Raw genomic sequence first — 26,031 nt, 5'->3', positions numbered from 1 at the left:
GTCAGTAAGACATGGAGAGTTACCACATGAGCAAAACACAGGTTTTCTGCTTATGTTTATCACTCACTGAAAGTAGAAGATGTTTTAGAATTGCATCTTGTTTTAACACATTTAATTTTTATATTTTTTTAAGCCATGCAGATGGATCAGTAAAGTTTTGGGATGCTTCTGCCAGTAAGTTTCTGAAGTTCACTTTTATATAATATTGACAAGTCACATGCGGAGATATATATATATATATATATTAAAAAAACCACATGACAGCTAACAGTATGAGTAGTAATACCTGAGATGATATAATCGGGAATAATGAGGTTAAATTAAGCAATTTTTTATTAAATTAGGGAAATAAACTCTGCTAATGAGAAATATTAGACAGAAAAGAGTGGAAGTCTTTAAGCATAATAAAAACTCCAGATCCAATGTACCAAAACCTATGAAGGATGGAGTGTTGGTTAAAAATCCCTGGGACATAATCTTCTTGTGTGTCTAAGAGTGGGCTCAATTTGATCTAATATTGTCACGTCTGTTCTATTCTGAGTACAATACAGACTCTTTTACAGCTAAGAAAAATAAAATACAATAGTACATCTTGATACATGTCTAACCTGGTGAGGGTGGAGAAGACCTAAATCTTTTCTTGTCCAGTCTCAAGTTCCAGGAAATAATTGGGAAGAATTTCCATTAATCTGAGCAGGAAAAGGTTTCTGAAAATACATGTTCCATACATTCTTACTCTAACTACAGATACTAAAACCCAGCATTTTCCTCTACAGAAAATATGGCATTTATTAGTAAAATATATACAAACCTTTTGGTTGAAGGCTAAAATATTCTGGTTCAAATAGTGTGACTGTGGTTCACAAAAGTTGCAGTAGAGTTGTCTTGTATTCTGTCTCTTCTGTGGTACAGGGATGTCTGGGTAGAATATATGAGGTATCAGTCTCTTAAAGAGTGTTAAAAAAATTTCTGTATGAAATGTTAGGCATAGGGAGATTTAATTTGACCCTAATACCCTACCTGTAATGGTCCCAGGGACACGGAGTATGCAAAACTGCCTGCTAGTTCCACGTTGTGCCACAGAATTGTAATGGTTAATACTGCTACCATTTCCAGCCAAATACAGGGAACGTTTACAACTTTTTAATGTCAGCTGAACCTGGTGACTTTGTCAGGTATTTTTCTTTTTGCCTAATACCAAATATTTTCACTCATCAGGGTGGACAAGGAGATAATGAGGATTTCCAAAGCCTCACCTCACAAAGGAGTTTTACATAAGCATGTCAACTGAACATGACAATGAGTTGGGTTTTTATAATATAATTTTATTATATAATTTGTCTATTTGGAAATGGAGGAAAACCAGATACATGCAGCTTAGAGTTTACATCTTCCAGTATTTTCAAGTTGTGGTGAACAGCAGAAAGAAAAAAATGCAAATGCGGTCAACAGGAGTTTTATCTGCAAAGACAGAAGTTTGAGAGCACTTTAATATGAACAAAAATAGGATAATTACTTTTATTTAGAGAAGTAGTGCGAGGCATTAGACTTTGTCTTGTGCATATTTCATTACTTATGCTCTTGACAACAATGTGCAAATACAGGCATTAAAGTTCGGGTGAAGCAATACAGACTGTTGCAAGACCCCAAAGCATTTAGCGTACAGTCTGCACAGGAACCAGCGTGCTAATGGTTGCGTCTCTAACCCTGGCAGAATGGGGAAAGGAAAAAACTTATCATAGGGAATGTAAACATAACCCACTAATGAATCTCTACCTGCTGCAATAGGAGTTTTTCTGAAAGGTAAAAGCCTAGATGATTGTGAGTATTCACAATCCCTTCAGCAGTAATGGTACTTTCAGTGCATCTCTTATGTCCTGGTCTTAGTCCTGCTTTTCAGGGCGTGTACTGCGTTACTGGTACCATACTTGGTACTTCTTATTTACAAGGGTTTAATTGTTACAAGGTTTTATTATTTACAAGGTCTTCACTTTTTTTTAATAGAGTTCAAATTTCAATTGAGATTTCATGGCAAACATAATATTCTGCTGGTATTTGAAGGCACAAAATACTGTGCTTCTAGTCATGTTTTAATTGTGTCATTTTGTATCTGAAAGCGTAGATTTGTGGGAAAAGGGGAATAGCTAAACCACTGAAACAGATTTCCAAATGTATCTTTGCTCAAAAGTCATTGCAGTTTCTTATTTGCCCTTGTGCAGACGATGCTTAGTGATTCACAGATGCACAGAGAGCCTCACCTTGAACTTAAGTCCTATGGTTCTGTGATTCTGACCCAGTATGCGTGGACCCATGACATCTGAAGTGCCACTCTACATTTCCCAGTGGGACTGAGGGCTTCCTGAGGCCTCTTGCACTGCCACAGAAGGCAGGCAGAATTATGTGTTCGTTACAGAAGCCCTGGCTTCTGTAATTTGTGAAAATGTGGTGGCATTTTTTATGCTAAAACTTTTTGTACATATACAAAAAAATATATGCTAAAACTCCTGGAATATATCTGCAGTGCAAAATGAAAATGTCATTTTGCTGTGTATGTCACCCTGTTACATAACTCAAACGCCGTTTTTTCATCTTCTTGTTGCTCTTGTTACACAAGCTGGCTAGGCTGATCTACCACAATTACACTAACAGCCGTGGCAGCTTTGCCTTTATCTATATACACACTTTTATAGTTGCTGCACCTGTCTGGCTTTTTTTCTGACCTTATGCACTTATTAATTAATGCCACTGATAAATTAATGTAAAAGTAGTAAAAAACAGGGAGGAATGTCAATAAAACAAAATGAGGTTAATTATAATCCCTCCTTTACCTCCAGAATTCACTGCAGTGGAATTCTAGTCTTGACAAAGATTTTGGATATTAAGGTTCAATGTACAGGTATAAATACAGATATAGTTACTAGTCAGGAAATACATTTTAGAACTCCTGTTCATTCGGAAAGTGTTTGTGTTACTCAGGCCACATAAATACTTGCCTAATGTTTTCTCTTGAAGTGCCATACAGTCTTTACATTCTGGCCAGACAATAACCTCAGACAAACTAAATCTTCGTTTCACATCTCATTAGGAAAATGGCAGCATTATCAGAGCCTCTTTATAACATTGAGTATAAGCCTAATTATAGACATAGTGGTTGATCTGTGACATCCTGGCCTAGAAAGTACTGTTTCACAGACCATTATCTGTTTGGGACGTATTAAATAAATACATAACCTACCAGTACTGTGTACCAGAATAATATCTGTATTGTATAATACCCATCTTCTTCTCCTCTTAGGCCTTCCTAAGTTTCTTTGTTCTGCCACAACTGAAAGGAAAATGGGAACTGAGGAATTTTATAACTGATTTGCTTCGTGTTAGTTATTCTTATATGTTTTAATGTATTCCAGTTACTCTACAGATGCTGTACAAATTAAAAACATCAAAGGTCTTCGAAAAACAGAAAGTGGGAGAAGGAAAAGCAACAGCTGAGATTGTGGAAGAAGATCCTTTTGCTGTTCAGATGATGTGTTGGTGTCCTGAAAGCCGAATTTTCTGTGTGGCAGGAGTTTCTGCATATGTGGTTGTTTACAGGTTCAGCAAACATGAAGTAAATACTGAAATTGCAGTAAGTCCTTCAGAATTTTACTCTTATAAAAGAACATAATTTCTAAATTGCCTTGCTGTGTCTGTGCTCGTATAATTGAATAAAATTAATATCAGGCTGTATAAATATAGGTTTAGGGACATTCCATTTTAAACCTTTTGAGTGAAATCTTGATCCTACTTGTTAGTGACAAAAATCTGAGTTTTTAGGAGCCAGCTCTCTAGTTTTTTGCTTCAATAGTAACCAGTAGTACAGATTTCAGACAGAGTTTTCTTTTAAGACTTTATGATACAGTAAATCTCTGTTGTGTTTACCTGCTCTAAAAATAGTGGCTGCTGTATGTTATTATCAGATAATGTACGTTGTGTACATACGTAATAACACTCTTTTTAACTCAAGTATTTAATCTCTTTAATTTATGTTCATAGTGTTTGTACCACAAGGGGACTGAAAATTATCACTGGCTTTAAAAAAATAGAGATTTATGGTTTTTTCTGGCTTGTGCTGACTTTGTTTCCCTAAAAATGGACACTACCTGTAATACCAGATTATTTGTGGCTAAGCACTTGTTATTTCCCTAAGCTTTCTGTTGCTTTATCCTGTTCAAATACTCCTTTTTGCGTCTTCACATCTTAAGCAGTCACCTTATTTCAAATAGAATCACACAGTTCTTGTTCTTTTAACTGCACCACAGTCACCTTGTACTTACCACTGTAGTACAGCAAGTCTGACTTTGGTTTAAAACTTGCATTTTTGTGCAAGAGCCACAACCACTGCTAACAGCAATTGCTGAACTGCATTTATAGTGTAAAACATTCTTCCGTAAGACTGAAAAGTTTATCAGGAGTCTACTTTTAAAGCAAAGCCAAACTAAACATGACTGCCTGTCCTTCAGCCTTGCCATTCTCTGGTGCTGGAGAACAGTTTGCAACTCAGCCACTCTCTTGCCAGAAAGTATTTCTTTGCGTCTGCCAGCTCTCAACAAACCCCAGGGGCCGACCCAACATTTCCCTATCATTTTCCACTGTTTTTTCCAGTGGTTACAGTTCTTTTCCTTTTCACACTATTTCAATGTGCTTTAGAAAGTCTGTAGTTCTAGCCTGGCAAAAACCTGTCATTTTTGGCCTGTAGCCATGTGCCATCTGCTAAGGAAATTCATTACCTATAGCTGTTCTGTTGCTTTCCTCTCATTTTTTTCCCTCAGAGGCAATTATTAAACATATTGAACGTATCCTTTCAGGAAAGTTTTAAAACTAATGAACAGTAATTTCACGTTACTGACCAGCTATGTATAATGCTGCTGAAATTATTACATTTCAGTATTCTTACATTGTTCCATAGCAAATGCACCTTATCTTTCATTACCTATCATTTAATTTCTTTATTTTTGGGTTTTTTACTCTTGTGGCTGAAGTGCATCAGATCTGATATTTTCTAAAGTGTTATAATATGTGCAATTTAACAGTTTCTCAGATTTCATCCGTAATTAAGAAGCATGTATATGAGGAATTGTTCTCTGAAGAGTTACTTTAATGTTATCGGATCTTGGTGGCATAGTCACTGAGTTCCCCTGGGTTTTGTGCATCCCTGAGATGGGCCTCATCTCTTGGTTTACACATTTTTCCTGTAGGCATTCAAGTCTTCACTCTCAAAAGGTGAGGATTTTTTTTTATAATAAAAAATACAGGAGTCTTTGTAGAATAGGTACCTGACTTTAGGCTGTCTGGCTTTGTCTATACTGAATTCTATAGGATTTCTTTGCTGTCTGAGGTGAGCCCAAGTTCTAGCACTTGGTGTCCACCCTTCTCTAGCAGCCAGCCTGATTGCACCTTGAGTTCAGTACACAAATCCCAGTATTTTAGGGACCCCATGTTGATTTGACTGCCTGATGTCATTGCTGTGGTTAATGGGAAGCTTGGAGGCTACTCAAAGGTTTCTCCATGTAGCAGGGAAGTCTGGTGCTGAATATGCCTTAGAGGCATAGGCTATGTCTGGGATTTCCTCAATAGAAGTACTGTTTGCATCATTTCATATTGGAATCTGGAAGCAATAGTATGCATGAGACAAATTCTGTGTAATATCCCACCTTGGATTCATTGCCATGCAGTTATGTAAAAAGCATTTGCTGCCGCTGTTTTCTCACCTGAATCCACTCCCTACTGTCTCAAAAGGATATCTAGGTATCTATTAAACATGATCAGTCTTTCCTCAGTGATGCTTCTCTTCAAAGCTCTTGGGAAGAACTATGGGGAAAAAAAATTATACTGGCTTGAATGTAGAAATGAGAATTAATGAGCCTAGTGATGGGAACCTCCAAAAAGATCTTTACCGTGTGCCAAAATAAATTGGTGCAGCAGTTCTGTACCCCTTCCAAGGTCCAGTCAAAGTAGGGACCAAAGCATAAAAAAAATCCACAGTCATGTTATTAGCCTAAATTTTTCCTTCTCTCTGCAAATGAAGAATAGCTACAACTTAACAAAATCAATTTTAGTAGATAAAGGAAGACAGAGAAAAACATCCAAAGAAGAATGATGCATTTCTAACATGGCAAGCAGAAGAGCATACTCTTCAACAGTTACTGCAGTCCTGCATGAAGATTAAACAACATTATAAATTGTTTCAGGCAGCAGCAATTACTTCCAGGAGATGAGTTTTTCCTGAATTCAGTATTTCACTCATTAGTCTTTGAAAGCAAATGTTGTCCATAGGTTTCTTTAGCTGAATCAGGCAAAAAAGTCCAAGGATTTTGCAAGGAGAAAAAAAAAAAAGTGAAATTTTGAGAAAGGACCCTTTCTCTTCTAGTTGAGCAGAATTGCTTCTTTCTGAAGTGTAATGTGTTTTAACACAATGGCTGAGAAATAGGAGAGCCTTCAGTACTGATCTTTATCTCCTGATTCTTATAAAACTTAGGTATTTTCTTAGTCTCTGATCTGGTACAGATGATGTCTCAGTGGGAAATCACTAAGATGGAGTTTGCAGTGTCTACATCTGTAATTGCTTCTGATCTCTTCAAAGTACCAGAACTGAAATTGATATTAATTTAGTAATCCCAAGACCTTATCTCTTTGGGTTCTGTACCTTGGGTTTTATTCTTTTCAAAATGAGCATCTCCTTGGACAATTTATGAGGTAGAAAGAACTGCCCCATATATACTGTGATTCTTTGAGATGATTACTTGTATAGATTTGAGCTCCCTGTCCAGTTTCCCCTGCGTTTTGGAGTCCCCAGTTCAGGAGAACCGTTATCTCTGGTATGTCAGATTTCCTGGCCCCCACCTATGGGAAAACGAGGTTTGTTCGTCAGTACTACCCACGCTGTCAGGTTTCGGCATGCTGGCTACAACATGCCTTGTAGAGACTCTGTTGTGCTAGCAGTAAGGAGGTGGAGTTTTTAATGAATTTGGAAAAGGTAACAGGCAATAGGCAGATAATTTTTATTACATTTATCCTGAATGATGCCTTCTTATGCCAGAATATTATTTATTTGGGGCTCAGTGTTTATCTTCTCTTTTTGTAATAAACTCTGGAAAACTGTATTCTTGCCTTTCACTTACGGTAAAAGCCTTAAATCAGTCAGCACTGGAAGAATGTAGCTGTGTATTTCTCTGTCAGTGCAGGGCAGATGACTAGTTCCTATCCGGGGTTGCTGTCAGGTTGTATAAATAACAAGTGACAGCATTCTTTGCCTGCAAATGATAATGAGAAAGGGGGGGGGGGGGGTGGGTGTATTTTTTAAAAAAGGCTTGCTGATATTTATTTGAAATTAACAGAACTTTCAGCAGCTTGCTTTGTTAAATTATAACTTAGCTTTTTATTTATTTAAGTCATTAGAGGTACGACTTCAGTATGAAGTAGAAGATATCATTACTCCTGAACCAGAAATAATTCCTGCATTTCCAGATGCCTCTTCCCAGCTTCCTTCTGTAAAGAGCCTTTCAGGCAGTACCAACACTGTAGCATGCGAAGGAACGATGAAGGATAGCATCCCATGTCTTAGGTAAGTCTATGCCATTGTTCAAACATTTATCTTTCTAAAAAAAAAGCATTGCTATTGTTGTAGTAACAATCCATCAAGTATCAAGAAAAAGAGGTTAATCGTATGTATGCGCCACAAAATGAGAAGAAACCAGAATATGGAACAAACAAAATAATTAAGGCAAAGTAATGAACAAGGGATTTTAAAAGGCTAGAAGTAATTATGAGGAAGGTAAACTGTTATAGTAAAGGTTTGACTGTAATTTTCCAGTATGATCTAGGAGTAAATCTTCATCTCTTACCCACAATTTTGAATGGAACACAAGCACCACAGAACAGATCAAGGCATGTATGAGGATTTATTTTTTGAGTTCACAAAGAGACTTCCATAGACCAGACGTGCGCAAAGCTTTTCCTTGGTTAATTAGTATAACGCTAAAATCTTTCTTTGTGAAGTATATGCATTTTTTTGTATGTAAGAGATGGAAACTGTGTTCATACTCATGGAACAATTGTTAAAATATACAGTTATGAAACAGTTGCACTGTGTGGAAGTGTATATATGTTGAATCTTTAGAAAGAAGCAAGTTGTTGTCTGCTAGAGTACATATTGACACTGTTCGGAATAGATTAATACGTTCTTACTAATAAGGCAGATAAATTATGGACTTGAATAGTTGCAAAACAGAATTCTGTACAAAGCACTAGAAACTGTAATTTTCCAGCAATTATAGTGCACCGCTGATAACAATTGCCCTCATTTTAGTGAATTCATTATTATTTCAGTCTAATTATTATTAAAGATTTTAAATACCTCAATTATTTCAAAAACAGTTTAAATGAACATTCCCTGACTTTGCAGATACTTTGGGCAGTTGAGCTCCTGAAAATAGGATTAGCATTTAAAAGCAATATCGCGACATTGTTCTAGTGAAATTAACAGTATTTTTTGGCATCCCATTCATTTGCCTACCTTATTCAGTCAGGCAGTTGAACCTCAGACCTCAGTTTAACCATTAATATAAACCATGAAAATCAATAGAAGTGGCAGAGAGAAGTTACTAAAAAAATCCCAATGTGAAATCTATTTATACCGAAATCAGCAAGACTGTAATTGATTATTTCAGTGGGTAAGACTTGCCCTTAAGGGCTTCTTATTTGATTTGGTCTGGGGAGAAGACAAATTGTTGATCTTGGAGGCAGGAAAGCTGTAATGGACCTAGTAGAGGTACTGCTGGTTAATTTTTAGAGGTTTGCTTAACTCCATATGATCTCACGTTAAGCTGCCCAACTGATTTTTGTCCCATTTTACACAAAGTAAATGTAAACTTATTTTGACAGAGAAGTGTTTTTTCAAAGTAGAAGTATATATGACTAGGACTGCTGACATACTCCCTCTTACATTTATATAAAAGCATACTGTGTACACTCTCTTCCTTTTCAATAGAGAAAGGCATATAAATATCCACAGTTTTCCCCAAAACCCTAACTGGGTCCACATTCCCTGTTCATCAAAAAACTTCTAAGAAGAATTATGATGATAAAATGAATGTAGTGCTGGAAACACAGAAAACCCAGCAGAGACCTAGATGATGCTGTTGACTTTACATGCAAGTCATTCAGGTGGGCAGCAGTACAGAATCTAAGATAGAGTGATAATAACGTAAAGCTACAGCCACCTACACATGCAGGGTGAGTGCACAACTTCAACTATATTGATAATCCACATAAAATTTTACATAGAGACTAGCTTTTAATCTTGGTTCCATTGTGTTGATTTTCATATCTGCTTCTCAACCTTGTCACAGCAAATGAGTGGTGCTCCACACTACGTAATTTTTGCTAGTCAGAATGACTGAATATTTGCTCTGAATAGGTACTAAAAGAGGGTGACTGAAGGGGCTGAAGCAATGAAAACTTGGCATTTTTTTGTAAATGTTACCAAGAGAGGCAGGCAGCAGTGTGGAATAAATATTTCTCTTGCTTATTGTGGAAGATTTTGTAATGAAATATACAGCTATAATAACATAAGAAACTGATGTATTTGTGAATCTGTATGCATATAAATATTTTTGATGTAAATACTGTCATCAAAAAGCTGTACCCAGGATGTAAGTCTTTGTGCCCAGACTTTTAGTATCATCCTAAAATTAGATCAATCAGGGGTTTTGACAGAAGCTCCAAGTAGCTCCAAAATGATAAAGAACTGTGATTATCTCACAAAGAAAATTAAAACCCAAAACTTTACAACAAACAAATTCAGTGTAGGATAATAAGAACATGTCAAGGAAATCACTGAAATTTATACATTTCTTCTGCGCATACTCCTGTGGTCCCTTTAGGTTTATAGTATCATAGAATCATAGAATGGGTTGGGTTGGAAGGGACCTTAAGGATCCTCCAGCTCCAGCCCCCCTGCCCTGGGCAGGGACACCTTCCACTAGAGCAGGTTGCTCCAAGCCCCGTCCAACCTGGCCTTGAGCACTGCCAGGGATGGGGCACCCACAGCTGCTCTGGGCAGCCTGTGCCAGCACCTCACCACCCTCACAGTAAAGAATTTCTTTCTAATATCTGATCTAAATCTACCCTCTTCTAGTTAAAAGCCACTACCCCTTGTCCTATCACTACACATCCTTGTAAGAAGCCCCTCTCCAGCTTTCTTGTCGACCCTCTTTAGGTACTGGGAGCTGCTCTAAGGTCTCCCCGGAGCCTTCCCTTCCCCAGGCTGAACAACCCCAGCTCTCCCAGCCTGCCTGCACAGCAGAGGGGCTCCTGCCCCTGGTCACCTTCATGGCCTCCTCTGGACCTGCTCCAACAGCTCCATGCCCTTCTTATGCTGGGAGCCCCAGGGTGTATGAACACTTGAAAAAAAGCAGTCCAAAACAAAATGAAGAACTGTCTATCAACATTACTGTTCAAGCAAGATAGATAGTGAAGCCAGTGAAATAGCTCAGATATCCTTAAGGAGGAAGGTGTCACAGGAACATGGGAATGACAAACTGAATCATGTAATCTGAAACTGTTTTATGCCAGTCTTATGGTCTTTCACCAGCTATAACTTATTCTTATGCTCAGAGAAAATCTCTATGAAATAACATCCATCTTACCAAAGAAGATCCTCAAATTTGCAGTGAAAAGTAGTTTTTTGCTTTTTTTTGCTCAGGTAACAACAATCGGAAAGAAAAATTAGAAGGCACTTCAAGTTCTCTAATTTTTTTCAGCATGTTGTTAAAAACACATTGGAAAAGTAATATCATAATAAAACATATTTTAGAAGATCAGAATTAATTCTGCAGCTATTGTCAGTCTCATGGTAGTTTATTTAAAAGAAGAAAAAGACAAACGCATTGGCTTGACAGACATTTGTTGGAACTTACCAAAGCAGCATGTTTGATGCTTGTATTCCCCCGCATCATCAACTATCCATTAGAAAATATGGATGGAAAACATGTCTGCTCAGCTGAAAGGGCATTAGAGTTAAGTCTTGCTTCTTGGATCTCATCTACCTGTTCTATATTTTTTGTAACATTTTTAAGGGCAGGAGCTGAAAACTGAAAATGGGGTGCAAGGTGGAAACACCATCACTAGTATGCCTCTTAAAGGCTCACCCACAGGCATAAGAAGTTGAAGGGGCCCATCACAAAGATACTCTGGAGGACTATGTATATAAAACACTCAGCTTCTGCCTGCTGTGAAGTTTGTTTGAAAAGAATACATTTTTCATCGTATACAAATCTTGTTTGTAGTTTCAGTTTTCACCTGTCTCAAAAGACCCCTCTTCCTTAGCAGCTCAAGTTCACACATGTTCGTCCCTTTGTCCCCGCCATGAATACTCCTGGATAATCCAGGGCTTCAATAAACTTAGGGATAGTGTCACTTCAGAAATGCTTATGGATATGTATCTTAGGAACAAAGGGAAGGGCAAAGCTTTAGTGCCAGCAGAACAGGGGAGAAAGTGCAAACTTTCAGCAGAGGTTTGCTGTTAATAGGAAATGCAAAGCTGTTGCCCACTGTGGTGGGCTGACCTTGGCTGGCTGCCAGGTGCCCACCCAGCCACTCTGCCACTCCCTGTCCTCAACAGGACAAGGGGAAGAAAATAAGATGAAGGAGCTCGTGGGCTGAGATAAAGACAAGGAGATCACTTACCAGTTACTGTCATAGGCAAAACAGACTCAACTAGAGGAAAAGTAATGTCGTTTACTGCCCATTAAAATAGGGTTGGATGATGAGAAACAAACCCCAAAATTAAAACACCTGCCCCCCCACCTTCCTTTTTTCCCTATTTCACTCCTTCGTTCCCAGCTCTTCTACCTCCTCCACCCCAAGCACTGCAGGGTGATGGGGAATGGTGGTCGTGGTCAGCCCAAAACAGTTGCTCTCTGCCACTCCTTCCTCCTCACACTTTGCCCTGCTCTGGTGTGGGGTCCCTCTCACAGAGTACAGACTTTCAGGATAAACCTGCTCCAGCATGGGCTTTCTACAAGCCACAGTTCCTTCAGGAAGTACCCTCTTGCTCCACCATTACGTCCTCCAAGGGCTGTGGTGTGGATATCTACCCCACCATGGTCCTCTCTATGGGCTGCAGGGGGAATCACTGCTCCCACACCTGGAGCATGACCTCCTCTCCTCCTCCTTCTCACACGTTGGTATCTGCAGGGCTGTTTCTCACATTTTTGTTCCTCCCTTCTTTTTTCCAGGCAGCATTTCCTGCCCTTTCTTAAATTTGTTTTCCCAGAGGTGTCACCAGCTTGTCTGAGGGGCTCAGCTGTGTCCTGCCAGGGTTCTGTGGCAGAGCCAGCTGGAACTGACTGCAGCATGGGGGCCACCCCTGTAGACCCCCACCCCACACTACCAAAACCTGGCCACACAGCTCACGTACTTCTGTGGTCAGAGAGGGGAAAAGGTAGGAGCAGGTCACGGTCGTGATGGTGAGAGGAGATGTTTATGTCTTGGAGATTCAAGTGAAGGTCTCATTCCTCATCCTGAAATGCTGCATATATTCTGCTGTGGTATCAAGATACGCGATACCCAGATATGCGACCCCATTTCCTCAGGTATAAAAGGTATACTGTGATAGGGCTATGGAGTTTGAGGAGGCTACGGGACCTGAGAAAGTTGCAGGCGATAAGGCATCCCACAGCTAACAGTGAACTGTTTAACTCTTGCACCAGCTCGTGTTTCTGCTGCTTCCTCTCTTCAGGCTTCACACAACCGTGTATTAGTTCCAACAGGGGGTCTTGTGCAACCCTACTGCACCATGTGCTTACTCTGGCTTGGTCAGCCTGCACTTCAGAAAGCCTTATCTCACTACTGCCAGCCCTGCTTTTTGGCTCCCATCATTGTTTGGCATGCTAGAGTTGCAGTATGGTGTGTATCTCTTGCAGTCTGTCACCAGCCATGGGTAACAAGCTTTCTTATGCAAGAGAATTAAAGTGGTTAATTTCTTGACTCTAACCAGGCAGATAAAGTGCTGTTCATCTCCACTATTGACACATTGTCCTGACGAGATTCCTTTCCAGTTTGGGTCAAGACTGTGGCTGTTGAGGGCTTTCTTTTTGCTCTTGTGACTGCAGCAACCCTGCGTGGGGCAGGGAGGAGTGCTAGTCCAAACCTGTGGCCTGAGGTCTGTTCTCACAGCTGGTCCTGCACAATCAGGAATGAGGAAGAGGAGGCCAAGGAAAAAGCATCCTGCTTGCTGAACTCAGCTGCCGTGTCTTTCCTATGACAAGATCCAAGCCAAGTGGCTGATTATTGCTCCAGATCAATGGATATATAAGATCTGAACAGTACGACAGGCAAAAGAAATAATGTGCCAAGCCACTGTGAAGAAAATGCATTTAGAAAGATAGATGAGGAATACCTTTCTTGTTAAATGATAAATAAGGGAAAGTTTTGGCAAGGTTAGTGAACCCTCTACAAAAAAATATAAGCAGTACAGCACAAACTGTATTACTGAAATGGTTAATTCAATAGGGTGTGAATGTCTTTTGAAAAGGCAGTTATAGATGATGTTGTATGGGGGGTGGGGGGGTGCAGGGGCCCCTGTGAGGAGCAGCTGGGGCTGCCCCAAGCCTGTTCCACCTGCTCCAACCCACCCACCACAGGGCATGGCTGGCCCCGCAGCCAAAAGGATGGCTCCTCTGGGAAAACAAATTTAATAAAGGGCAAAAAATATTGCACAGCAGTTGTGAGAGAGAGAAGTGAGAAAAAAGTATGTGAAACAGCCCTGTAGCCACTAAGGTGTGAGGAAGAGGTGCTCCAGGTGTCGGAGCAGACATTCCCCTGTAGCCTGTGGAGGAGCCCATGGTGAGGCAGGCTGTCCCCCTCAGCCCCTGGAGAGCCCACGTCGGAGAAGGCTCCTGGCAGGAGCTGCAGCCAGTGGAGAGGAGCCCAGTCAGGAGCAAGTTTTCTGGCTGAAGCTGTGGCCTGGGAGGACCCACGCTGGAGTGGTCTGCTCCCGAAGGGCTGTGCCGCCTGGGAGGGAGCAGGGGAAGAGTATGAGGAAAGAGTTAGCAGACACAATGTTGTGGACTGACTGCCACCATCGTTCCCCATCCCCGCTGTGCTGCTTGGGATGAGGAAGGAGGTAGAAGAGTCAGGAGTAAAATTGAGCCTGGAAAGGAGTGGTGGGGAGAGGGTATTTTTAGTTTTGTCTTTTCAAAGAATTTTTCACTCTCCTACTTTATCTTTAATTGGCAATAAATGCAATCAGTTTGCCCCAAGTTAAGTCTGTTTTGCCTGTGATGGTAATTGGTAAGCAATATCCCTGTCCTATCTCGACCCGTGAGCTTTTTCATGTAGTATTTTTCCCCTTTCCTATTGAGGAGGGGGAGTGAGAGAGCAGCTGGCCAAGGTTAACCCACCACAAATATTAATGTCTTATTAAGGGAATAGTCCTTATGCCTTAAGAACTTCTCCAAAAAGTATCTTCAAGTGCTTCTACTGCTAACATTGAGCTGGAGATTTTTTCCCTTTGTTTCATAAGGTACTTCCATGTCCAGTCTGTTCCCATGCTCTAGATCAGACCATAAAAGTGTGAGAACTATCTCACAGTCTTCTGTTCTTCATAACCTCTGCCAGGATTAGAGCACTTCTTGCATTGTACATTGTTGGTTGTGTTACTGCAGTTATCTTGCTCAGAACTTTTGCCCTGGTGCCTTTTGGTGGTTATGTTTTACTTCATTTTACTTCAGCTTTCTGCATCTATCTTTAGTTTTCCAAGACTGCTGGTAGCCCTGTTTGCCACCAAGACCTCTATCCCAACAGATGCAGTCAGTGTAGCTACAAAAAACCTGATAGTCTTGGTTATTGAATAATAAGATTAAATACCCTCTCTTGAAAGAAGTGCTTGCCTATTTGCTTCTGAGTAGAAATTAATTGGGCTTTTTTCTAATCTGATCCATCATCTTTTCAGGTATATGGGCCAGGGCTGCTTGGAAAGCTTGCTGAGTCACATCATAGTCAGGTTTAGGAGATAGTCTGCATCATCAGAGTCATCAAAGAATTCTCTGTAAGATCCAGCACACAGGATAATACTGCTTAAGATATTTATGGTAGAGATATATGCATAGAGAAGCACTTATAGCAGAGAGAAATATTACGTGCCAAAAACTGCAGTTCTTCACAATGTGTTGTCCGTGTCTATATTAACTAGCTACGCTCAGTACTTTCCTGATTCTTAGTCTTTCTCTGGGTACTATTTTTTCCAGGGTTAGAGGATTTTATGTGATAGACTGCCCTGTTATGGCTGTGTGCAGAGGGGTGCACACAGTATAAGCAGACTCAACATTTATAGCTACTATGAACATGCACTGGCTAGCGGGCTTTACGTCTAAACTACTACCTGCAGTATGAATGTACAAATGAATAACATGAATACCTTAAAGTATTGCTGTTCTTGCATAGTATCTTCTTTTGGTGTATCATCACGTTCAGTTCTATTAGTCCGGAGCACACATCAAGTAGTCATACAGAAGTGTTCAGTTCTTACACCTCCCCTTAATACATACACCTGCACTACTTGCTTCTCAAGTCACTGAGCTTGCCATAACAGAACATGGAGCAGTGTTAATAAGGATATCAGATTTTATGTAGGAAGATTCGTTCATTAAGACCAGATCACATACTAGGTGACTATACCCCTAAGAAGGAAACAGGACTTTTTAAAGTGTGCATTATCTAGCATAAGAAAATGTTCTGACAAAGGAATATCAAAGAAAAATGATTAAGTAAAAAATATTTTTATTGACCCCCACCTACATCTTCTCCAGAGTTTCTCCTCTAGGGAACATTGAAGTTTTCAGATTTGTTTCTACGACAGAAAGGAAAGTCGGAACCTGGAATTCCTCCAAAATAATCCTGTTCTGATTGGAACACCCAGTCTCAACCTATGGGTATACACACAGTGTGCTGCAAGGGCTGGTACTGCTCTGGACTTACTAAGGGTTGTGCTTCACTAGTGTTTTCTCAAGAAAAGCAGTTGTTATTCATGGCCCAGTCTGCTTGTTTGTTTGTTTGTTTGTTCTTATTCTGTACCTCCTCTTCTTAGTGTTAAGACTCGACCTGTGCGAATGCCTCCTGGATACCAGGCAGATCTTGTTATTCAGTTGGTGTGGGTGGATGGTGAGCCTCCACAACAGATTACCAGTCTTGCTGTAAACTCTGCTTATGGACTGTAAGTAACTCAAAGTTAAGGTTGCATTGATTTATTGTTTATTGCACTAAATGATGTATTTTCCAATTATACGTTGAAGTTTCCCACAGACAATTAAAAGTCAGAGTAAAAATAATCTAGGTTGCTCTAACCCAGATTCTTGGGGGGAAATTATTTGAACTCACGTAAAGGTTGTAATATGAGAAGTTAAACTTTTCACTAGTCCTATTTAAAAGGCTTAATCTTTTCAAATTATTCTATCCATCCTTTCAAATAAAATCTAATTACCTTTCAAATCTGTAATTTTAAAAGTTATTTTGAAAGGATCACCAAGGTGAAATACCTTTTATAGAGAATGGTGATGGGATTAAGTGTTAAATATCATTTATCACGACATCATACCTTAGTTGGAGATTGTCTTCTGAGAACAGCATTTTTCTGTCTGTACTAATCTGTTTGCAAGAGGACCAGTGACCTGAAACCGAAAACTGAGTAAGGAACATTCAAATGCTAAATTCTGTATGGAAATGCAAGTGGGCGCGTCGGTATTTTTTTCCTAAGGTTCAATTTATCTGCCAGTTTTTAATGTTTTATCTCACTGATGGTTGCTCAGATACATTAAAATGGTTTTCCCTGTAGAAGATGTAACTCAGATAAAAACTATAGACTATAATGGGTGTTAGGTGTCTGACTCCTGCTGATTTCCAGTAAGTCACTTGATTCTCTTCAGAGACTTTCAGAAACTGTATGCGGAGCCTTTACATTTGAGCAAAAAAAAATGTTGTTTGAGGGCTGTTTTGTTAAGTCTTTGGCCTCAATTTCCAGACAGTTTCCTGTTCATGATCTCTAGAAGTTTCTTTTGTTTCACCATACCTAGATACTTCTGTCACTTGTGCAAATTCTTGGGGTTTGCCTCATTTGTTCCCTTGCGGGTCTCAGGCCTCAAGGCAGCACCTGACTTCAGGAATATCACAACATTCTCCCACTTGTGAAGTACCTGCCAGTTGCAGTTCTCCTGGTACTCACAGTGGTTGCCTAAACATACCTGATTCAATCAAATGCTCTAAATTGTTTCCTTTGCTAGGAGCAGTAATAGTTTAGAGGACAGCCTCCTTTAAAACACCATATACTAAATACGAGTGTATCAGAAATAAATGCATGTATCAACAAAATAGCCCAATAACCTGAACTTAACTTTCCTACAAAAGCTAGTCCCAAGAAAGGCCTATTTCTTTAAATTCCTTCTGCAAACTCTCTTCTCTCTCCCTCTCTCGTCTCTCAACATTTTCCTTGGGCCTATGACAAGGTACAGTCCCATCTTTCATTGAATTTTTGTTCAATACTTTACTTTTCTCCTGTTTTCTAACCTCACAACGTGGAAAAGCTGCCACTGGTGGTTTTGCCATGCTATTTGTAGTGTTCTTTGGGTCATTTTTTTGCTTAATTATTTTTCCTAGAATAATTAGTTTAACTAGCAGGAAGGCACAGGATGGTGAGTGTGTTCCGAAGTGTCTGCTTCCAGTGTTCTTTTAATTACTTTGATTTCTGTAACTGTATATTACAAATAATAGGAACGTAGTGTCCCTGATATTGCTGCAGCCATGAAACAGGACTAAAGTAAGATTAAAAAAACTACTTTATCCCCAGCAAAGGTAAAAGACTTCAGACATTGTGAAACTTTATTTAATGTGTTTTGTTTACTTTTAATGGTACCGAGCTACAAATTAGAAGTATCAACACCTGGGTTTTTTCTACTGAAATGATCAAAAAACTTCATTATGTAATGAAAGTAGAAGAGAAACATTTACAAAATGCTTCAATTACGACTGAAGGTCTACAAGGTTAAACACAATTAATAAATGTTTTACTGTATGTTCTGTTGAAAATTGTCTCTGAAAATTTGTTACTAGCTCATGTGATAAAAATTTTCAGCCAGTCTACGTATTGTCGCGAAATGTCTGATGAGGATTTTATGATATTTCTGTGAAAGATACCCACAGAATAGAACATTTCCTAGCAACTAATTCTATTCATCACTCAAAATTGAGAAATCATTATGCTTCTTTTGCATTTGATTTCATTAAGACTTGGATGCTAGCAATTTATCTTAAACCTTGTTAATAGTACTGTCTCTCTAGATTTTCTTATCATTCCTCAGAAGTGTTACAATATTAATGAGCAATTTCTGATTTTTCTTGGTAAAGTAATTTAGGTATAAGCAATATTATATCCATGCTTCTGTGTGAATTTAAAGAAGTCTAGAAAAAGGCAGACCAGGAAGTGATGATCTGTTCTGTTAATTTGCTGACCAGAGAGTGAATGACCACTAGCTCTTCTTGTGACTCATATTTTCCAAATTTAATGTCTCAGGTTAATAATTTTCAAAATTCAGATAGCTCTAGTTTTTGCTCACTGAAGTATTAACAGATGAGGTTGACACTTGGTATTTTTATTCCTTTATTTTTCTTCTCCACCTAGAACACAGGGATTTACGAACACAGGAATTGCTTTGCCGTAGTAATCTTTTTCACTTCAATATCCTTTCTCTGACAATGCCTATTAACATATGCTTTAGAGCGAAATACAAGAATGCCAAAAACAAACAGCAAAATATTTTTTTTCTATTCTTTATCAGTCAATTTGTGTTAAGAAACATGAAGACATATAAAACTTTGCACAATATGGTCTTCTGGCAAATGTGACAGGGTTCCTTTTTGTCCCAGGAAAACTCTCTTAAAAATTATTTTGTTCTTCTATTAAGCAAAACAAGCTTTAGTAATTTCTGAAACAGATATTACTCTGTATTCATAAAATATGGACTTTATTCCCCAGTTCACCTTATGATCTTTCCCCATAAGCACAAATATTGCCAAATCAAGGTGGATTTGTACACACTTTAAGCTGGTGTATATTAGTAGCTGTTTAAGCTACAGATCAACGAAGAGTCAATGGGGAAAAGGGTACATTCGTCATATTTCCACAGATGCTGTATGAAAGTCAGTGTTAAGTCAAGGGTAGAAAAAATATGGTGTAGTAACAACCAGTAGAATTTGAGTCACTGTTATAGATGGTGCCTTAATTGGACAGTTTGACAAATAATTAAAACTCACCTCATTTTCATCCTTTACCTTTTCTATTTGCTATATGTAACTCTCTTTTTTATAATGGAAGCAGAAGGAGAAAAGGTACAACAGAGGGAAATGTTCTGTCTACCCTGATTCCCCTTCCTCCATCTCATTACTTCTCTCTTTCCTTACTGTTTTTCCACACACAAATTCACATATCTCCTGTAAGATATTTTGGAGCTATATTAAGAAGAGTCAGGTGGAGGTGAGTGCACAGCTCAATTTTAGCATGAACTGAATGCTTAAATATTTTTGCCGGGCTTTGAACTGACCACCTTAACCCCTTCTTACATAAAATGATGAAACTTGATCACAAATTATTCTTAATCTGATTGAGCATGGTTTGAGATTTTGAGTTTCCTTGTGGCTGCACCTGCAATCCTTTCTATCTGGAAGTTAAAACTGTACTCTGATAGAAAAGGAGAGACTTCTGTACAATAATTCTCAGTATATAATATCCCTGCTTAAATCAGTTCTCCAACAATGCAGTGTCAAGACTTTGGCATATGGATCCTTCCAATAGTCATATGCTCTGTGAACTGATTTGCCATTATTTAATCCAGAATTATTCAGTTTTGCTTGCCTATTTTAATATTAAATCTTAAATAGGTTTAATGTTTTAGTGAGAATACGAAGCAAAGATATTACCTGCTGAGTTATATGGGTTTCCATATGCTATGGTTAACTTCAGACTTTCTCCCAGTTCTTACATATAGACATGTTTAGCATCTGTTTTCTTCCTTTTCCCTTTTTATTTCTTCTCCTCAGATCGATGCACTGTATTCTTCCTCCCCCCACCCTCCACCCCTTCCAATCTGGGGAAGAAGCAAGACTAGAAAACATTTTTGTGGGAGAGGAGGAGAAAGTGCTGCTGGTCCAGTGCTTCTTCCCACTTTCTGAAACTGGTGTCGGGAAATCAGTAATAGTGATAGAGAAGAATCAGGCAGAATGCTTCAGAAGGGACTTCCAAGGCAAAAAAAGAAAGAAATTGTTCCATCTCTTTTTCCTTATAACAAGGCTGCAGTCCAGATCTTAGGCAATCTCATATCAGTTTGGAGATCTTGATCAAACCACCATCAGAATGGCATGTGTAAGAAGCATTGCAGAGGGGCAGAGACAGTTTTGGCCAAGCTGATAGAGTTGGTAGGAAATTATATAACTACCTTTCAGATTTGGGTATCTCCACAGTACAGCTTAATAGATTTAATTTATCGTTTATATTTCGTTTAAAATAATTATTTATACAGGTAGTTGTATCTAGATTTTAATCTGTATTTGTATTTTATATCTATGTATAACCACTTTTTAAGATCTACGTCCAGATTTGTAGGCTTAATTTAGATCATTATGACTAGAATTACATTGCTCAGTAAAGAGATATTTAGACGTTATGGCAATGCGTTCGGCACAGAAGGTTGTTTGAAAGTCTTTCTGGAAAGTCAGCTACTCTGCTTCAGGACACAATTTTGTAAATTCAGAATTAAAAATCTAAGAATTATAAAATGTAATCTTTGATAGTTTCTGAAGAAAATCTTCGTGCTGTATTCATAATAATGAATAATAATTATTGTTTGCACCACTTAATTACATGTTAGTAATCCCTTTGGGGAACATTTCTTTTCTCAGAGTGGCATTTGGAAACTGCAACGGTTTGGCTGTTGTGGACATCATGCAGAAGACAGTACTGCTGAGCATGGGAACCCTTGACCTATATGGATCAAGTGATCCGTACCAGCGTCAGCCCCGTTCACCTCGCAAAAGCAAGCAGTTTGCTGCAGGTAGGAAATAAATTATTGTGATTATGAGCCTGATATGTTCTTTGGTCCTTTTGCCTGTGGCTTTTTACAGTGCTTTTGAAGTGCATGACTATTTGCTGGCCAATGGAAGTTTTGTAACTTGACGAAAGAAACCTGACATGCTTTAGGTACTGACACTTTCTCAGAAAGAAAATGTTTTATGAAGTTTATTCTTTTGGGATGGAGGTCAGCAAGTGATTCCCTTAGCTGAGTCTATGTAAAAAATCTTAATGAGCAGAGCAGTAAATGGTTTCTCTGGCAGTCACTTGAAGTGTAGTCTGTGTGCTGTTTTCTTTCTGGTTTCAGTAAGTTCATACCAATAGGTAAGACTTCAATTTAAACTTACTTGTCTCTTCTGCCATGTGCTATTTGTTGGTATGTGAAAAGGCAGTTGTGTTTGGCGAAGTGTTAACACCTGAGAGACATGCTGTGTAGGTAGCACAGGTAGTTCAAATAAGCCACTTTGTTAGTGAATTGAAGCTCTTGATAGAAACTTACTAAATCCAGGTGTACCCCATTTAAACATTTGATGCCAAGAGGAGCACATTTGTAAGGCACAGTTATTATTACGCATTGTATGTTAGAAGTATTGGTCCATCAGCGTAGCTAAATTTTACCATACATTTTTGGTTATCTAAAGAATTTATTGTATGAGAAAAAAGTCAGAAGATCTTCTGTGTTTCAAGTCTTTTTACATATTCCATAGTAACTTACTACAGTTAGACACAATTATGAAATGTGTTTTACATAGCTGTGGAGTTTTAGAATTTTATTTAAAAATCTGTTTGAAAATGTTGAGTTTTAAATCTAACCGTAAAATAAAAAAGCAGCAGCTTATAGTGTGTTTACAGCATCAGCATTTTTTTCAGCAGACCCTGCACTAAATCATCAAATTATATTTCTCCATAAAGTCAATGGAAACTTTTTTAATTGGGAATATGTGTGTATACTCCAAACAGAAAGTAAAATTTAGAGAACAAAATGTAAGTCTTCAGGTCCACTTCCATTCCTGAAAGACCATTTATCTCACTTTCTAGGCACTTAATCATGGCAAGCTTAGTTCTCATCTGTGCCAAGTGTTAAAGATGTAAATTGGGCACAGCTGAGGAGAGAAGAGACAAGCAGCTTTTAGCTACCTTCAGCTTCTGTCTGGTTCAGCCAGCCTCGCAGCAGCTCCCAAAGTAATTTGAGCAGCTAGCCACAAGCAAAATGCTGCAGTAGCCCTGTACAAAGGGTGGAGGGTATCTGTTGTAGAAATAGCTATTATCAGCACCGTGTCACAGTGCCAGCGACAGCCTTGGCTAGTCTCTGAGGCAGCCCTCCAGCTATGCCGTGCTGCTAGAATGGAGCCCGCTGGGGACAAGTGACCGCTAAGAAGGAATCCGCACTTCTAGATTGCTTATAGAAACTATGCATCTAAAAAAAGCCTCAGCTGCTTTCTCACCATCCATCCCATGTCTTTTACTTTTTTGATTTTTCTTGTTATATCTCCCAATTGGAAGGTAAGCATCTGCTGAAATTTCTTCACCTTGGCTGTTCTAGATGCTGGTTATGATTATCACGTCCTTTCACTTTAGACTGTTTTTTCTCTCTTTCCTCTGCCTGCTGCTGATGCTGGTGTACTGGCATGTTCCAAAGACAACTTTTGCATGCGTGGCCTGTCTAACTTTTATCCAGATTTAACGAAACGGATCCGTACTTCCTATCAGAGTAAGTTCTATGACGGTTAGGCAAACAGCTTTCTCATGATTGGACTATGCCTGACTTAAACCCGTGTATTTGTGCTTTGTAATGTGTTTTGTTTAAACACATTCAGCTTGCATGCAAACTTATACCTTCTGTGATGTCAACCATGCTTAATTTTGACAATTGTCTTTATTATACAGATACTTCAGATCTGTTTTCTTCTTCCAAGAGTCAATGAGAAAACCCCAGTGACTTATGTGGGGCAGACTGGGCCTTAGAAATGATTTTTCAACAATGTTACTTTCTTGATGACAGTATCTTTCTTTGGTTTTATATTCATGTCAGTGTACATTCACTTATATGAAGCATTTCTTGTTTTGCAATGGCACTGCCTGATTGTAGTTATTAATTAATTCTTCCCTATTTTCAGAAGAGTAATGTGGCTTAAAAGAGTACCAATTGGATTGGGTGCTGTGAAATTTAAAATTTTAATCTTGGTTTGGTACTTGAATACTTGGCTTTGGGGAACCATCCCATGCCTCTGATCTTTAATGGGGAATGTAAAACGGGAATAAAAATACATACATCAAAGAGAGCTGTGAAAATTAATGTTTTTAATATCTTTAAATTTTGAGTTATAGTGATACGCAATTTAAATATTGGTATTCATCACTGCAGAATGTAATGAACAAAGCTATTATTAATTTTTCAAAAATTACTGTTCAACAGATGAGCTGTATGTATCTTAATTAACTGCAGTGCTTATATGTAATTAGGTCTCCAGGATGCCTCTTATTCATTTTACAGTAGTTTTCACAGAACAACTGGATAGGCAATTTTACATTAAATACTTGGTATAGGCAAGGTAAAGAAGTGGCAGTTGTTTTATCATCCCACATAAATACAGAATTGTGTAGCTATTAAAATAATTTGTACACTTGCACAAGAAAGTCTATTCTGTCTTTCTAGATTGTTATCAATTGATTTCTATGATTTTTATTTCATAGTACTTCATAAAAGGTGGCCTGTTTAGTTAAACAACTAGTCCAGTTACAAATTCAGCAGTCCGTAAAAAGATTTGGTGTATAATGTCTTAAAGCTTTAGTCTGGTCTGGCTAATGTCAGGTGTGTAACAGAGAACCCGAGGGACAGACAGAAGTCAAAGGTTTGGGGGCTTTCCCCTACTGAAAAATTAATAAATTCTAAGAGCAAAAATAACCAACTTTTTCATTCAAAATGACAGGCACAGAGCACAGTTTTTCATAGCTGAAAATGTATGACCTTGTTTCCATCTTCAACCACAAAATCAGAAAAGTCCACAAAATCTTTCTGTATACATCATAACTGAAGAGTATGAGTCTGACTCTTGTGCAAGATCATTAACAACTTAATTTCTTTCCTCAAAAATTATTTGGTTATTGCTTTTTCCATTTGATATTTATACAAGAGTATGTACTGTATGATCTGAAAGATGCACCAGGCAATAAGATAACAAGGCAAGAATATCAGAGACTGTAAAATATCTTGCTAAGTCATTCTCAAGTTATGTTTTGTTACATGTCTTATCTGAGTTAGGAGTTTTAAAAGGGGTATTGAGAATGGATTTAGGATTTTGCGTACAACTTTATCTCTTCTCATAAGAGATGATGATGGGAAAAGAAAAATAAATTCTTTTTGGAAATTGTGTAGTTGAAGCTGATATTATTAAGGGAAAAGCAGCAGCAGTCATGTGATAACATAAGCATTATGTCTAAAGTTTTGAGGGTTATATAAATGAAAATGGAAGTTAATGGGAAGGCATGTCAGAAGTTGATTCAATTAAGTAATGAACCAGGAAGATAATTTCATGAGGATCAGTTTGAGAAAATAAGACTTGCAGGCACTGAAGCCAAAAAAGAGATTATCAGTGAGCAAAATACTTAGACTTTTTGTCAGTCATTTTTGAGGTGATTTACAGGAAGAAACAGTCTAGTTCAGTATTCAGCCGGAATCCGAGAGTTAAAGTGTGATGTCCCAGGGATGAAACAGTATTGTGGATTAGAGTATCAGGGAAGACAGTGGTGCTGTCAGCTGCGTTGAAGTAGTAAAGAGGAGAATTCAGCACAAAAAAGCAGTTTATCTTGGCAATGTTAAATTTATGTCTGGACACTTGTGAGTAAATTTTAGAAAGACAGGATTACTACTTTAACTTGGATGGAAGTCATGTAAGTTAGAGATGCATATTTATGAATCATTCAAATATCAAAAGAAGATATTTATTGCCCTGTTTATGTGAGAGAACCTCCTCAAATCCTGGGACAAAGAGAGAAAGTATTGATGTTTCAGTCTGGGGTGCCTTGCAACTAAAGAGCGAAAGGGGAAAAAAACCCCATCAAACAAGGAAAAGAAGCAGTATGTTGGAGAGGTTTTCCAAAGGAAAGACAAAATCACCCATGTCAAGGTCATCCAATATTCAAAGCACAGTTGGTGAAATAATTGTTTCACGTCCTAGCCAATACATCTATAGAGAGCTTGGTAAGAGTAATGTATACGTGTGTAAGCTAGACTCAAAAGCAACTAGAGTGGGCTTAAGGATTAAGACAGCACATGCTCTGGTTTGGGAGGTGCAAGTGGGAAGGGAGAAGCAAGAAGAGAAGAAATTAGAAGGAGAAATGTGATGAGTTCTAGACATACATAACAGCAGAGACTGAAACCAAATTGTCCTAGCAGGGAAGTAATTTGAGGAAAGTAAGAGGCTAAGGTGAGGTAAGTGCAGAGCTGGAGGTAGCTTTCTGGTGTTGATGTCCTGCCCCTTCTGATACACAGCTGCTGGCAGCCACCTGCCTTTGTAGCGAGAGCATGTGCCAAGCCAAATAAAATAAACTCTCTCTGCAGTAGTGCAGAACTGTGGTGGTGTTTGGTTGGGATTCCTTTTTTTTTTCTTTTTTCTCTTAAGTTGAAATAAAATGGTACATGTTATTACCTAGTGCTAGATAGCAACATATATTCAGATATTAAAACAAGTACATTTACTGCATCTACAGAGATCATCCTTGCAGCAGAATATAAAAATACCAATACCAACTTGTAAAAGCAATTTGCATCTCCTAGTAGAAATTCATACCATCTGTTGGTAAAACAAGAAAATAAATTTTTGAAGCATCCAGAAAGTCAGCAAGTTTAAAAGGATGTTGATCCATAGGAAATAATTTTC

General features: G+C 38.5%; 1 protein-coding gene across 4 annotated transcripts in view; it reads left to right on the top strand.

Annotated features, from left to right (window-relative positions):
- STXBP5L (syntaxin binding protein 5L) overlaps positions 1-26,031 on the top strand; it is a 203,076-nt gene that overhangs the window by 130,357 nt on the left and 46,688 nt on the right. For 2 of the 4 annotated variants that reach the window (XM_005433322.3, XM_027816930.2), the window contains exons 14-19: positions 134-174; positions 3,408-3,625; positions 7,428-7,600; positions 16,127-16,252; positions 20,983-21,134; positions 22,791-22,862. In XM_005433322.3, the coding sequence (XP_005433379.1) occupies positions 134-174; positions 3,408-3,625; positions 7,428-7,600; positions 16,127-16,252; positions 20,983-21,134; positions 22,791-22,862 (782 nt within the window). The remainder of the gene's footprint in view (positions 1-133; positions 175-3,407; positions 3,626-7,427; positions 7,601-16,126; positions 16,253-20,982; positions 21,135-22,790; positions 22,863-26,031) is intronic. The other 2 variants (XM_014286793.3, XM_027816931.2) reach the window with 1 other exon arrangement.

This window comes from Falco cherrug, chromosome 5 (genome assembly GCF_023634085.1).
Source record: "Falco cherrug isolate bFalChe1 chromosome 5, bFalChe1.pri, whole genome shotgun sequence".
Classification (NCBI taxonomy): domain Eukaryota; kingdom Metazoa; phylum Chordata; class Aves; order Falconiformes; family Falconidae; genus Falco; species Falco cherrug.
The sequence above is the reverse complement of the archived record's forward strand: the minus strand, read 5'-3'. Positions and strand labels throughout refer to the sequence as shown.